General features: G+C 45.2%; 1 protein-coding gene across 8 annotated transcripts in view; it reads right to left on the bottom strand.

The window, feature by feature from the left end:
* SYTL3 (synaptotagmin like 3) overlaps window positions 1-15,727 on the bottom strand; it is a 92,206-nt gene that overhangs the window by 74,170 nt on the left and 2,309 nt on the right. For 6 of the 8 annotated variants that reach the window (XM_078447521.2, XM_078447528.2, XM_078447527.2 and 3 more), the window contains 3 exons: window positions 9,397-9,512; window positions 7,000-7,648; window positions 4,033-4,251 (listed from right to left, as the gene is read on the bottom strand). In XM_078447521.2, the coding sequence (XP_078303647.2) occupies window positions 4,033-4,251; window positions 7,000-7,109 (329 nt within the window). In that variant the 5' untranslated portion in view covers window positions 7,110-7,648; window positions 9,397-9,512. The remainder of the gene's footprint in view (window positions 1-4,032; window positions 4,252-6,999; window positions 7,649-9,396; window positions 9,513-15,727) is intronic. The other 2 variants (XM_078447525.2, XM_078447526.2) reach the window with 1 other exon arrangement.

The raw sequence follows: 15,727 nt of genomic DNA, 5'->3' as shown, positions 1-15,727 counted from the left end.
GCGCCTGGGTGGTTTGGTCGGTTAAGCGTCCGACTTCGGCTCAGGTCATGATCTCACAGTCCGTGAGTTCGAGCCCCGCATCGGGCTCTGTGCTGACAGCTCAGAGCCTGGAGCCTGTTTCAGATTCTGTGTTTCCCTCTCTCTCTCTGACCCTCCCCCATTCATGCTCTGTCTCTCTCTGTCTCAAAAATAATTAAACGTTAAAAAAAAAAAAATTAAAAAAAAAAAAAAAGAAAGAAAAGCGGGAACCCAAGCCAAACACCCTCTTTATCGTGTTCAAAATGGGTGGCTGAAAATACCAACTCTGTGGCAAAAAATGGTTAAAGACCTCACAACTTCTCTATCACGCATTTCTTCATTTCAAGTATCCGATAGAAGTCAGCTTGCCCCCTTCCAAAAGGCCTTATCTAGAGCTGCGTGGGAACATGGTGGTGTGGGAAGAACCCGCCTCCGCCCACGGGCACCCCAAATCTGCAGCCTCGTGGAACACCTCCCTCTGAGGAAGCCCTGAAAGCCGGCTCACCTGCTCCTCCACGGCAAAGGATAAGGAGACCACACTGAGGTGGGTCGGAAGGGCCGAGACACGGGCTCAACAAAAACCCCGCCCCGGCACAGAGATCCACGACAGGGAGGGATCTTATAATCACGGGCTTTCTCCTAGAGGAGCGAGGGGTTCGTGCCCCATGCCAGGAACACCAACCCGTGGGACCTGCCGCAGAGAGATGTGCCCTGAAAGGTCTGGCTTAGAGAAACGATGAGGCTTATGTGCAAAGGGGCTTGTGGTCTCACTCCCATGGAGACCCGGGACCAAAGCAAGTGTGAAAAGCATCAAGACTCTATGTGAAGGAGGTTCATTTGCTAGTATTAAAGCGCCTGTCAGAGGGGCAAGGGGCAGTTGGGACCCTCTCCAGAGACGAGCACCATTTTTGCACTGGCTCTCTACCCTGGTAGTGCAGACGTCGCACTGTCCCACTGCCTGGCTAAGGCCAGCGGGGTGAGAGGTCACGGCGTCCTCCCCCTGCCTTGCTGAAGCCAGTAGGCACGCTCCAACCTCCGCACTCCCCAGCTGCACCGCAAAGCCAGCAGGTGCGCACAGCCCACACAGAGGACACCCATTGGTCACCTGGCCCTGACAGCCAGAGAGCTCGTGTTCCTGGGCACCACGGGACTGTAACAATCGTAAAGACGGTTCTTGGCAGGCTGCAAGCCCCAGGGCTGCACAGACAGTAGACTGAAGCATGTCCCCAGTCTCCCTGTGAAAAAGATCCATTTACTTGTCCTGGAGCTTTAGCCTGAGGGACAGACTGCACGTTCGCCATAAAACTGGAGGTTATGAGCTGTTTCAGGGAACATATGCAGGGAGACACAATCCTTACACTCTCCCCTGGCCTCACTACGGCTCTCTGGTACCTCCTAGGAAGGAGCTTATACACTTGTCTGGAGCCCTGAGTTTTGTAACCTCCACCCAAAGGGCACCTTCAGATCTCCTGGTCTAGAGGCCAGCACAGTTTACGATTGTGGTCCCACAGGACTGGATATGTTTGCATACTTTAAAAGCTGCTGCCTACAGATCTGGCTTCCAATCAGCCCGAAACTAGGTTCTAACAGATCTTTCCTTTTGGAATGCTGACAGGTCTTAGCACACCAACAGAGCCTTATCGAGAATTTGGGGGGTGGGGGGCTCAGTCGGTTAAGCATCCAACTTTGGATCAGGTCATGATCTCACAGCTCATGAGTTTGAGCTCTGCACTGGGCTCTGTGCTGACAGCTCAGAGCCTGGAGCCTGCTTTGGATTCTGTGTCTCCCTCTCTCTCTGTCCTTCCCTCACTCATGCTCTGTGTGTGTGTCTCTCTCTCCTTCAAAAATAAATAAACATTAAAAAATTGAAAAAAGAGGAATAAATCAGGCTGCCTGGGCAATCACAAGGGTTGGGGAAGACAAGAAAGAGCTAGGGCAAGGTTGAACGACAAGGTTCATCACCCATACAAGTCCACTCCTTCAAGATGGGGAGAGGCCGCTGTTTGTCCTAATGTATGGAAACACACAGAGAGAGCCAAGCCAAATGAAGACACAAAGAAGTACATTCCAAATGCAAGAAGAAGACGAAATCTCAGAAAAAGGCCTTAATTTAACAGAGATAAAGATAAATCTGTCTGATAAAGAATTCAAAGTAACGGTCATAAAGATGCTGGGTAGACTCAGGAGAAGACCAGATGAATGTGGTGAGACCATCAACAAACAGAGAAAAGATCAGCACATGCCAAACAGAAGTCACAGAGCTGAGGCATAACTAAGAGGGTTCACCAGCAGACCAGACGAAGCAGAAGAACAGATCAACAATCTGGAAGACACAGCAGTGGAGCTCACCCAAACAGCAGCAAAGTGGAAAAAAAAAAAAAAATGAAGACAACCTAAGAGCCCCATGGGACAACATCAAGTGGAATAACATTCACATTACAGGGTCCAGAAGGAGAAGAGAGAGAAAGGAGCAGAAAATTATTTGAAGAAATAATGGCTGAAAATTTCCCTAGCCTGGGAAGAATTCCCTAGCCAGGTCCAGGAATACCAGAGAGTTCCACGTAAGACGAATCCAAAGAGATCGCACCAAGCCCAGTATAATTAAATGTCAAATGTTAAAGATAAAAAGAGAATCTTAAGAGCAACAAGAGAAAAACAACTTGCGACATACAAGGAACCCCCATAAGATGATCAGCAGATTTTTTCATTAGAATTTGCAGGCCAGGAGAGAGTGGGAAACGAAGTACTGAAAGGAAAAAAGCTTCCAACCAAGAATACTCTACCCAGCAAGGTTATCATGCAGAATTGAAGCAGAGATTAAGAGGATGGTAGTAAGATGTACTGTGCCAATCACCTTGCAATGCATACAAATATCTAGACATTATGTTGCACACCTGAAATCAATATAACGTTATATGTCAATTATACCTCAAAAAGATATTTTTAAAAATAACATGAGGCATATGAGTGGTTCAGTTGGTTGAGCATCCAACTTTTGATTTTGGCTCAGGTCATGATCCCAGGGTCATGGGATTGAGTCCGCTTAAGGCTCCACACTGAGCATCAAGCCTGCTCAAGATTCTCTTTCTCTGTCTCTTTCTTTCTCTCTCTCTCTTTCTCTCTCTCTCGGCACCTGGGTGGTTTGGTCAGTTAAGTGTCCAACTCTTGATTTTGGCTCAGGTCATAATCTCACAGTTCAAGGGGTCAAGCCCCATGTTGGGCTCTGAACTGATAGTGCAGAGCCTGTTTGGGATTCCCTCTCTCCCTCTCTCTGCCTCTCCCCCTGCTCGTGCACTCACTCCCTCTCTCTCAAAATAAATAAATAAACATTTTTTTAAAAAAAAATTCTCTGTCTCTGCCCCTCCCCTGCTCGTGTGTACACACACACACACTCTCTCTCTTTTTTTTAAGTTTATTTATCTTAAGAGAGAGGGAGAAAGTGCAAGCTGGGAAGGGGCTGAAAGAGAGGGAGAGAGAAAATCCCAAGCAGGTTCTGCATTGTCAGCACAGAGCCCAATGCGGGGCTTGAACCCATAAACCACAAGATCGTAACCTGAGCTGAAGTTAGACACTTAACCAACTGAGCCACCCAGGCACCCCTCCTCTTAAATACATACATACATAAATAAATACATAAATACATAAATACATAAATAAAGCTACACAGAATCACTCTAATATTCCCTAGGTTAAAATTCACTCCACTTTCTCTGAAAGAGATAAATTAAGCTCTGAGAAAACTTAGGCACCTAGTTACAAAATCCAAATGGATCTTAACTCCTGGGTTAGCCCATCCTCAGCCATTACAAACAAACGTTTGCAAATTTAAAAATATCTTTTTTATTTAATAAAATTTATTTTTAAATTACTAAAATTTCCAAGTCTAGAAAGGTAGCTTTGTATTAAGCACTCTATGAACCTTTGAGGAGGGACAGCTCTCTCTGTCGGGGGTGTGTCTGGGACCGTCTCCAGGGCTGAGTCCACGGGAGGAAGTGAACACCCGGGCAATCTCACCTGTCCTCAAAGCACACGGTGCACTTCCAGGCGTGGGTCCTCTGCAGGAAGACTCGGCACTCGGAGCACACGCGGTGGCTGCAGCCCTTGCACACGGCCCCCCGGTTCAGCAGAAGCCCGAGCTGGCACTGGCAGCGTGCACAGGACTTCTCTTTGTATTCCGGGCTCACGCTCCTTGCTCCTTTCCACCTGAGATGCTGCAGGTGCGTCTTCAGTTTCCTGCGACCCAAAGAGTCAAACGATGAGACAGGACTGAATGGAAGGACAGGTGCGAGGCACACTCCTACGCGGCAAGAGCCCCAATGCTGCCGCTCACAGCACGAGAAGGCAGACGGCGCTTTGGCATCCGACACCCCCAGGCGACAACATGGCCCTGAAAGCGAGGGGTCTCACTCGACCTTCCAAAAAGGCTCAGAGATTTTCTCAACTGTGAAACAGAGATGAGAAAAAGGTGATCTCCCAGGGATGCTGATAAGACCAAATGGCAAAGCATAACAAATTCCTGGCACAGATGAGTTAGCTACTCACTTTGTTCTAGGCTCATCCCTCCACGCCCAAAGGGCGTCATAATGGTTAGCAAGAACAGTGGGAGAAGAAAACAAAACAAAACAAAGCAAAACAAAACACACACACACAGAGCATGGCATCAATTTTAATACAGAAGGCATGGAAAGAACTATAAAGATAGAACATACACACTTGCTATTGTCATAAGTTATCCAACACAATTATTCAACTGATGCTATGCTTTTGCTACTGTTTTTGTTTGTTTGTTTGTTTTTGTTTTTTTATGGGTGGTCAGTTCACCCCCAATACCTATTTCCCCTAGACAATAGCACAAGTGCAAAGGGACCTTACACTGGACCCCAGAGAGGTGTCATTAACCAGAATACTCTTTTATGAAATGTCTCTGCCACCTACTTTTAGAAGAGAGAAGCCAGTCCCAAAGAAATAGCTTACATTCAACTTGCAGGATTTGCCCTACAGTCAGGGCAAATGTCCCTTTGTCCCTCTGGAACAAAGCTTCCTTTCCACGGTGTCCATGTTACTTTGTTGATATTCAAAATGACGTTTCTAAATCACTGAAAGACCTCCAATCATCAAAGACAATTCCATTTTGTTCAGTGTATTCTATTTTTTAGTGGAAGAAAGTATAAGTACATTTAGAGAGCTTTGGGATAACCGAGGAGTACAGAAAAAACGTTGTACCTTTCAGTTAACCAGCAAATTTCTCTCATTTCTCAAGCATTTGGTTGCCCAAAGTTTTATTTTATATGTGCATTTTTCTTGGCAAACTCTGAAGGAGTTCTGTCATTAAAAACAAAACAAAATACAGGGCACCTGAGTGGCTCAGGTGGTTGAACATGTGACTCTTGATTTCAGCTTAGGTCATGATCTCACAGTTCATGAGACTGAGCCCCACATCGGGCTCTGAGCTAACAGCACAGAGCCTGCTTGGGATTTGCCCTGTCTGTCTGTCTCTCTCTCTCTCAAAATAAATAAACTTTAAAAAATGTTTAGTCCCCCCACTCGTCCTCTTTCTCTCTCAAAAATAAATAAACATTAAAAAAAATTTTAAAAGAGGCGCCTGGGTGATTCAGTCAGTTAAGCGTCCGACTTTGGCTCTGGTTATGATTTCACGGTTCGTGGGTTCAAACCCCGTGTTGGGCTCTGTGGTGTCAGCCCAGAGCCTGGAGCCTGCTCTTGATTCTGTGTCTCCCTCTTTATCTGCCCCTCTCCCACTCACACTCTGTCTCTCTTTCTCTCTCTCAAAAATAAGTAAACATTAAAAAAAATTGTTTTAATGTTAAAAACAGGGGACCCTGGGTGGCTCAGTCAGTTAAGTGTCCAACTTCAGCTCAGGTCATGATCTCATGGTTCGTGGGTTCGAGCCCCACGTCGGGCTCTGTGCTGACAGCTCGGAGCCTGGAGCCTGCTTCGGATTCTGTGTCTTCTCTCGCTCTCTGCCCCTCCCCCACTCACACTCTGTCTCTCAAGAATAAATAAACATTGGGGGCGCCTGGGTGGCTCAGTCGGTTGAGGGTCCGACTTCGGCTCAGGTCATGATCTCGTGGTCTGTGAGTTCAAGCCCCGCATCAGGCTCTGTGCTGACAGCTCAGAGCCTGGAGCCTGTTTCAGATTCTGTGTCTCCCTCTCTCTCTCTGCCCCTCCCCTGTTCATGCTCTGTCTCTCTCTGTCTCAAAAATAAATAAAACATTAAAAAAAATAAAAATTAAATTAAAAAAAGAATAAATAAACATTTAAAAAAAAGTTTAAAAACAAAACAAAATAAAAAAGCCTATTCCATGTACTTATTTTCTAGACTTCATATCCTTTATAAACATTGATAAACAAGGCATCACCATTTCTAAAGGTGGATCTTGACCGCTATCGGTGGGCGGTTTTGATACAGTGCTTTAGTAAGCGTTAACTACTACCAAACAGCCGGTGCAGCTTCAAGACAGACAAGGAAAGAAACTGCCTATTGCAGATCAGTCAGGGAACTGGCTGAGCAGGTTCATATTTTACACTCCCCTCCCCTCAAAGCCAACTTGTTAGCAAAAGCACACAAAGAAAAAGACGGGGAAGGATCGCACCAGACCTGCCGCAGGATCGCACAACGCAGGCGGCCCTTCCCTGGAGGTCTTTCCCTTGAGAGGTATAGTAGAGGCCTGAACATCTTCCTTTGAGTTATTCCCAGGAAGTAGCAAAGCGACAGGCAGCAGACAACACACTTATCACAGAAAGGCATAATTTTAAGTGAATGACAAAAGCAGCCTCCCTCCTCCCTCAGGGAAGCTCAGTCACACGGCAGGGCCACCTGGCCTCCAGCCCTCACTGGGACGCTTGCGGACGCGACGCCCCGTGGGCAGCAGGGAGCCAGCAGCCAGCCAAGTGGCATCGGGCTGTGCTGTGCGCAGGAAAAGCCCAGCACCCAGGGAATCGCGCGGCGCGGGGACAGCATACCGGATCCTCTCCTCCTCGATGTTTTGAACCGCCTGGTCTCGGTACAGGACCTGGAGGATGACCTCGCGTTCCAGTTCCTGGAGGGAATTCAGACTGACTTCCCTGGCCATTCCGTCTCTCGTCTCTCGTGCGCGGACCCGTGTTGAGTGTCGCTCCACGACCGAGCCCCCTGGCTGGGGGTGGGTGAGCTCAGAGCCTCCAGGAGCCGCTCGGTGGCTTGAAAGCGCTCCCTCTCCTATGTCATTGGCAACTCTTTGGCTTGTGGCTCTTTTCTTTTTTTTTTTTTTCTCCTTTTTAACTGCGTCACGCTCCTCAGGGAGAAGAAAGCCCCAAGAGGCTGTCCCTCAGCTGGACTGGTGGCTCCCAGAGCCTCAGGCCTCCGGAAGACCCTTTCCACCGGGTCCCGCTGCCGCCTCCGAGGTCCGTCGAAGACAAGAGTGTTATCTCTTTTCTGGGGTTTTGCCAGAGATTGTTATAAATCAGGCAGGGCTCTAAGCAGATAATTTCTGCAAAGCGGAAGCGAGCCCCGGTGGGAGGAAACTTACGAAAGGCGGTGAGAAGAATATCGAGGACGTTTAGAAAATAACCTTCGCCTCCAATGCTTTCAGGTCAGCAGTAATGGTAATTAAAAGCCCAGCCAGGTCAACACCTGTAGAAAAGACAGCAACAAAAGTGGCATCATTTTCCTGGCTTGCGTTCGCCCGCGGCATTATTTCGGAAACACCGAGTGTTCCACACAGACCCTTGCACTTTCTGCCACAGCGATAACGTAAGAATTTAACTTTTATTAAATTGGCCTTCTCATGTTTCTCAAAGCCAAAACTTCTAAACTTGAATTGTTCTTTTGTTGTTGTTGTTGTTTTTTTAACTTTATTTATTTTGAGAGAGAGTATGTGGGAGGGGCAGAGAGCCAGGGGTCAGAGGATCCAAAGCGGGCTCTGTGCTGACAGCAAAGAGCCCAACGTGGGGCTTGAACACACGAACTGGGAGATCATGACCTGAGCCTAAGTCAGACGCTCAACCGACTGAGCCACTCTGAACTTTAATTGTTCTAATAGGAATCCAGTATCTCCATGATTAGAGGCATAAAGGTCCATGATTAATGTACCTCATCCTAACTGACAATACACTAGAAGAACAATGTGCTCAACGCATAGCTATTATTTTTACAATTAACTTCAAAACTCAAAAAAAAAAAAACCTCTTAATCAATTGGGGAGGTGTGAAGGGACATCATCACAACCTCAATATAGCAATTATTTGTTTTTTAATGGTTTTCGTGGACTGCCTTATGCATGGGGTCTCGTTTCTGTTTAATGCTGATTGAAAGGTTCTGTATACATTCTCCCTGCCTTTACCCACCATTGGTGACACTGGACTCACATGACCTTCCATTTGTTCCTCTCCCCAACCAAGAAGATGGCATTGAATTGATAAAACACTGGCTAGATGCATATCAGTGAAATGCAGAACGTGTAGATCAAATCAATATACTTTCTGTAAATGCCATTTTGTTATCAAATCTACATGATTTCCTTAGTAATAAGACTTCCTTTCGATGCTTCAGAACCTAAACTCCTTTTGTTGGGCTTCAACAGAAACTCACATTATATTATGATTCATAACAAATCACTGAATAAGAGGTTAATAGAGCCCTAAGGGATCATTTCCTTTTTTTTTTTTTTTTTTTTTTAGTTTTTTTTTAATGTTTATTTTTGAGAGAGACAGAGACAGAATGTGAGTGGGTTAGGGGCAGAGAGAGAGGGAGACACAGAAGCCGAAGCAGGCTTCAGACTCTGAGCTGTCAGCACAGAGCCCAATGCGGGGCTCGAAACTCACAAACCGCGAGATCATGACCTGAGCCCAAGTCGGAGGCTCAACCGACTGAGCCACCCAGGCGCCCCAGGAATCATTTTCTTTAAGCAGAGATTCTTATTCTTTTTTTCTTAATCTTTGGTAGTCTAGTGAAGCCTGTGTACTTAAATGCATAAAATAAAATACATTGAATTACAAAGGGAATCAATTATACTGAAATGTTTTAATATAGGAATATATATGTTCATTGACGCATGAAGTCATGAGTCTAACAACTACTGTAATTTCAAAGTAGTGGTGATTATAAATCATATTTTGAGATATCTGTAACATGCCTTGTGGTATGAAAATATCTATGATTTCTACTGGTGACAGTCAACAGGTCCTGCTAGTTCTTCTGTGGTTTGATGCCTATATTCACAATGGAAGGAAATGCTATATTGTAGTTAGAGGTAAATAAATAAAGGTGGAATCCCTTCCCCATCCAAGTTCATGGCCCTGTAGGCTAAGGACCCGCGGCTCAAGGGAGTCTAGATTTGTCATTTCCTCTGTCATGAGACAAAGTTAAAACACATCGCTCACCCAAATGCACTGGTTGCATGACAAATAGGGTGTCGCAGAGCTCTGCAAAGGCGCACACTTGGCCTCTAGTGTTCAGTAAGGTTCTCGCCAGTGCCTGCGCTCAAAAGGCATCCGATCTAGATGGTGGGAAAATGACAAATCAACAAGGACTCTGGGCTCTGGCCCAGCCTGGCTGGTAATCGCTGCATGGCTGTGGCAAAGCCTCGATTCTCCTTGGTCCCCACTTTCCAGATGAATGGATGGAACTTGTAGATCTTAGTTCCCCAAGAATCTGAGTTTCTGGAAAAGAGGAAAGTAATGTGGAATAAAGTATCATCAAGTGACAAGAGGTGAGGCGCAAATTGGCCCAATAAGTCACCAACCTTATGAGCCTATTTCTTCTCAACTTGCCCCTTGGTTCTTCTTTCTTTCATCTTATTTCTAATCATTAACCATACCATTGGACCAAGAACTATATCAGTGGTCTGATTCTCAAGTCTTTAAATTTTATTTATTTATTTATTTTTTAAGTTTCTTTATTTATTTTGGTGGGGAAAGGGGCAGAGAGAGAGAGGGAGAGAGGGAGGGAGAGAGAGAGAGAGAGAGAGAGAGAGAGAGAGAGAGAGGAAATCCCAAGCAGGCTCTGCATGGTCAATACAGAGCCCAACGTGAGGCTCTAACTCACCAACCATGAGAGCATGACCTGAGTCGAAATCAAGAGTCAGACGTTTAACCGACTGAGCCACCCAGACGTCCCTCAAGTCTTTCAAATGAAGAGGTTTGCACTTGGCTCAAAACACATGATTTGTGTGCACTGAGCTTTCTTTTCAGGTGGTTTTTGTACTCCACCCTCTAGCTCTAGTCGTGCAGTGCTAGGCTAGAAATGACATGACCAATGAACTCACTGGGGGAATCCTGGAACATGTAAATGTTCACTCGTTCAGATGGCAGGGTTTTACAGAAATACAGGATACAATTATCATTTAACAACATTCCTCATCCTCTATCCAATCCATGGCTGCGGGCCTCCAGTGGGAAGTGCCCTTTTCATGGATGAGAGGGAGCTAACCCTCCCCTCAGTGGCCATTCATTCCTGGCTATAGAAAAGTGAAATTCAGTTTGTTTCTAGGATCCATCCATCCATCCATCAATCCACCCATCCACCCATCCAGCAAATACTTACTGAACACCTGCCAAGTGCCAACACTGTTCAAGTGCTTGAGCACACGACTTGATTGGTGATTTACACCCTATCCCCTGTCTAACAAGAATATGATGCTACTTACAATAAAAGCACAGAGGACAATTAAGATAAAGTCAGAGACATATCAGCAGTCAGAGTGGCAAGAGGAGATCATTCTAGCAGGAACCTGCAGTGAAACAGTCATTGTACTTGAGCATGGACGTATTTCTGACCTTCTTAGTAGCAAGGCAAAACCAAATAAGAAACAAAACAAAAGAAAAATCAAGGTAGTGTAAGGGCACCTGGCTGACTCAGTCGGTAGAGCATGTGACTCTTGATCTTGGGATTGCAAGTTCAAGCCCCTCATTGGGTGTAGAGATTACGTAAAATTCAAATCTTAAAAAAAAATCAAGGTGGAGTATATCATTCTGATAAACCGAAAGAACACAAGAAGGACATCCTTGAGGTATAAAGGGCATAGACTAAGAAAACAATCAATTATTTGAGCAGCGGTTTGGCAGAAAGTAGCAAAGTTGTGCTTGAGGTATCGTTACTATATCGGTTTTAAAGCTAAGAATATAGAACCAAATCACAATTCATTGAATGCATTTCAAATAGAGAGCCAAACGTGGTGGTTTCTGGTATTCCAAATTGATGCTGGCATAAGCTTAGAAAACTAGAGGTGTAGGTGTTCTGTATCCATCCCACTGTGTTTTTTTATCCTTGACTTTCAGAAATTTGATTCTAACTTCTGTAAACCTTCAGTCACACAAGCACTTGGCTAATATTTATTAGGAGTAAAGCCTTCTATTGTTAGATGGAAATGTGCTTTTTTCTTTGACCTGAAGGATCTGTCTCCAGAGCCTGTCTAACCAAGGGGTGACTTTTGAAGTGATGCCCTCAGCACTGCAGACAGTATCACTCCAGAGTCATAAATCGGTACTGTTCATAGGGCATCACCCCAGGATCGGTCACATCAAGATTTAACAGAAGTGGAGGAAGATGTTTTCTCTTTGGTCTCCAGTGTCCTCCTAGTGTCCTGCCTAGCCTGGTGGCTTGGACTTTCCACGTAACAGGTTTGAGCCATGGTTGCTTCATGGTTGTTTCCTAGGACTCATTCAGGATTTTCAATGGGGGCAGTAACACCCTTACATCTTTAGAAATTTGTGGGGTGCTTCTGGTTGGCAGAGTGACAAAGAACTGTCTCGCACTCCTATGCAAATGTTGACTATCTTACCAGACCATGTAATTGGGGAAAAAATTACAATTATCTGATAAAATTTAACTCTTTTATAAACACAGAGTGTATCTTCAAGGTTTTTAATATGTTCTGAATTTTCCAGATTGCGAATTACAATATATTTCATATAATGAGTAAGCATTGAATTTCATAGTTTTAAAAACCACTGAATTAGAAGATCCGACAATTTCTAAGGTCACTTACAAATTAAATTGTATAATTCTCTTGTTCATGTTGCAACACATTATTGGGTTTGTAGGAGAATGGGGTAAGGGAAATTCAGAATTGGTTGGTGGTGGTGGTCGTTTTGTGTTTTGGTCTGGGAACTTTAGTTTGTGAATTTGCACATGTAATTTCAGGTCTGATTTCCAGGTTATAATTGAGAGCTCAGAGTTCTTCTTTCAAGATGCAAATTATTTGAATTATTTCAGCTGCATTTTTTTCCCATCCTCTTGAAGAGAAGTTCTGGGGCTCTTTCTGCACTGGGATTTGAATTCTTAGTTTTGTATCAACTGCTAACTTGAAGATTCTACTCTGTGACCCATTTTGCAAATCACTCCACAATGATTCACTAAAACTGTTCTTAGCTCGTGCTCTATTTCTGCAAGACAAAGTGCCCCCAGAACCGTGGTAACAATTCATTTTTAAAGTTGCTTGTGGTTGTTTTTTAGCGAACTTCCCAGTCAGTAAGCAGCACAGGCCCATGGTAAACACCAAGAAAGCCAGAGAGAATCTCAACCACCTCCTGGCGTTAGCAGGGGGAGGTACACCTTTACAGATTCTAGTCCCCTGTAGTAGAAACCATGCTGGAATATGTTTCATAGTCTTTGAAACACGGATAAAACAAACCTACTTCTCTTGCGGATGTTTTGATTGATGCGATGTTTTGGAGTAGAACACGGAGGTAGTAAAAGAATTACATGAAATCTATCAAAATCAGTTTGCATGCTCCTTGCACTGTGCTACGTGTTACTGTCTAGGATGACAGAGTAAGAGAGGAGAGTAACATCTGTAACCCTCACAAGGTGTCTTCGTGGCAAAGTGGAGACCCACCGAGCCTGGGGGACGAGGAGGAGCTGGTCTGAGGCGTGGAGAGGGCATCTCTCAGGTGGGAACAGTGTATTTACCGACCCTGAGGCGGGAATGTGACATTCTTCCTCCAGCACAGGAGTCCAGCTTCTCCACAGCCTATAAACAAATTCCGGAGCACGAACATGGCCTTCCTGACATCCTGGGGTATTCCTACTTCTGCATCCTCACTCCCACTAAGTGCTCCACTGCTCCCATAGTGGACTCCTTCGAGACTATTCCCTCGAGCCCACTGGGCCCTTTTCCTTTTCTGTGCATTGATTGGCACCTACTCTTCCCTCCGTCGACCAAAATCTAAATTACTCAGAGACAGTGAGGGAACAGTCAGGAAAGCAGGCTTGGAGCCTGACTATGTGGGCGAGTAGCTCAGCTCTGCCTCTCGCTAACTGCTGAGATGCTGGACAAGTTACATAAACCCACTGGGATTTAACTTCCTTGTCTATACAGAGAACGACCGTGCCTACTTCATAGAGTAGTTGTGAGGATTAACTGTGTTGCTACCTATCGAGCACTTAGATCACAGTGGCAAGCACATAATAAGCAGTTGATAAATGTTCGCTGTAATTACTAGCGGTAGTGACAGTATCACCATCATCATTTTTAATCTTTCAAGGTCCAGCTTAATTGCTACCCAATTTTCCTTATTTGCAGTCGAAGGTAATCACTCCTTCTTCATTATAACACCTTTCCACTTCGTATATTTCTCTATTGGGACACTGACTTCATGCTGGCTTGTAGTCAAGAATCCTTTCTAGTGGTGACATTGAGTTTTAGTGATCCCTCACCTCCCAGCAAGTAGTATTTGGCATGTGTTGAGAAACCCAGTAAATATTGTGTCACGCGGGTTTGCTTGCAAAGCAGGAAGCACAAATTCAAGTCGAGTAGGAAGTAAGGAGAGTCAGGTGGGCAAGCACCCAATTCTGAAAGCTTCAGCCTTCAGAAATGTGAAAAGCACAGGAGAATCGGAGTCATTTCAGAATTTGAGAAGCATACTAACAAGCGTTTTAACGATCTCATGCAGAAATTCACAGCCCCACAGCCGGAGAGATGAAATCTCCCAGATCCATTTTTCTGAGATGCTCCTTTTTCAATCACTCTCTCACCCACCTGACAGATTCTTAAGTTGTATTTATTTTGTGCCAAGCAAAGAAGCCAGGCTCCATTTTCATCCATGGGATGCCCCAACCTCCTTTCTCCACTGCATGTTTGTAATTTTGCAACCGTGACTGCCTTGGCTTTACAGCACTCCCCGACCTGTCCGTTTGTATGTAACAATTAAAACAGAAAACCAATACCGCAGCACCATTTTGAAGGAAAAATCTCCCACAGCCGCTTAGAGAAGCACTCTACCAAACTGTACCATCCCCACGTCAGTGGGGATACAGGGTGATCTGAGATCAAGCATAGCCACGTGCTCTCGGGCCAGTTGTTCAATCTCTGCCACACCCCCCTTCCTTCTCTGCCTCCTCTGTGACCTCCTCTGTGACCCTGCTTCACAGGGTGGATTTGGGGATGAAATAAATCACCCAGGTGGAGACCTAGAGCAATGGCTGGAACGAAGCAAGCAACGCTCAAACATTCCTCCCTGCAATCCGTCCCCCACGTAGGAAGCCCCCAAAGTAGGAGAAGAAGCCGTTTCTCAGGGACTGATAGGGACAGAGGCAGCGGGGTCCCCTCCTAAACGCAGCATGGTACTTCAATCCGTGTATTTCCATTTTGTCTGTATCCAGTCAGGCTGCATCCTGGTGCAACTCTGGCCTCCAGACAAACACAGCTGGGTTATGGTGTTTGGGGGCACGGGTTCAACAACATGGATTTCCAGGCCTTCTGTGTGCCAAGCATATGCCAGGTATTAAGGATGTACAATAAGGAAGACCCAAGTCCTGCATTCAAGAAGTTCACATTCCAGCCAGAAAATTTACTTGCAAGCAAATAAATTATAACACGGTGGGTTGAGTGTAAAGACGCCAGAATCTATCAACAGTAGCCAAGTTACGGAAAGAGTCCAAATGTCCATTGATGGATGAATGAATAAAGAAGATGTGGTGTATATTTACAATGGAATATTACTCAGCGATCAAAAAGAAGGAAATCTTGCCATTTGCAACAACACGGATGGAACTAGCGGGTATGATGCTAAGCGAAATAGAGAAAGAGAAATATCATACAATTCCACTCATATGTGCAATTTAAGAAACAAAACAGATGAACATAGGGGAAGGGAAGGAAAAATAAGATAAAAACAGACAGGGAGGCAAACTATAAGAGACTTTTTTTTGAAAGAGAGAGAGAATGGGGAAGGGGCAGAGAGAGAAGGGGACAGAGGATCTGCAAATGGGCTCTGCGCTGACAGCAACTAGCCCAGTGCGGGGTTTGAACTCACAAACCATGAGATCATGGCCTGAGCTGCAGTCGGACGCTTAACTGACTGAGCCACCCAGGTGCCCCATGAGAGAGACTCTTAAATACAGAGAACAAACTGAGAGGTGCTGGAGGGGTGCTGGGTGGGGAGCACCGGCTAAATGGTGATGAGCACTGGGCATTGTATATAAACGATGAATCACTAAATTCTACTCCTAAAGCCATTATTACACTACATGTTAACTAACTTGGCTTTAAATAAAATTTTAAAAATCAAATAAAAAAATGGAATTCTGGAAATGGTCCTTGAGTTAAAAAATAATAATAAAGTGCAAGAAGCTACAGAGAAGGAGAATGCTCGGAGGAAGGTGGGATTCTCCTTATGGAGGGAGCAGAGATGGCTGGGGGAGGGGGGACAACCCTGTGGGCCAAACATGTGGGGACAACCTTGCCGCGGGGACAAAACAGTCAATGGTGTG

This window comes from Panthera onca, chromosome B2, assembly GCF_046562875.1.
Source record: "Panthera onca isolate mPanOnc1 chromosome B2, mPanOnc1 haplotype 2, whole genome shotgun sequence".
Taxonomy (NCBI): domain Eukaryota; kingdom Metazoa; phylum Chordata; class Mammalia; order Carnivora; family Felidae; genus Panthera; species Panthera onca.
Note: the sequence above shows the minus strand (reverse complement) of the source record. Positions and strands in the feature narration are given on the sequence as shown.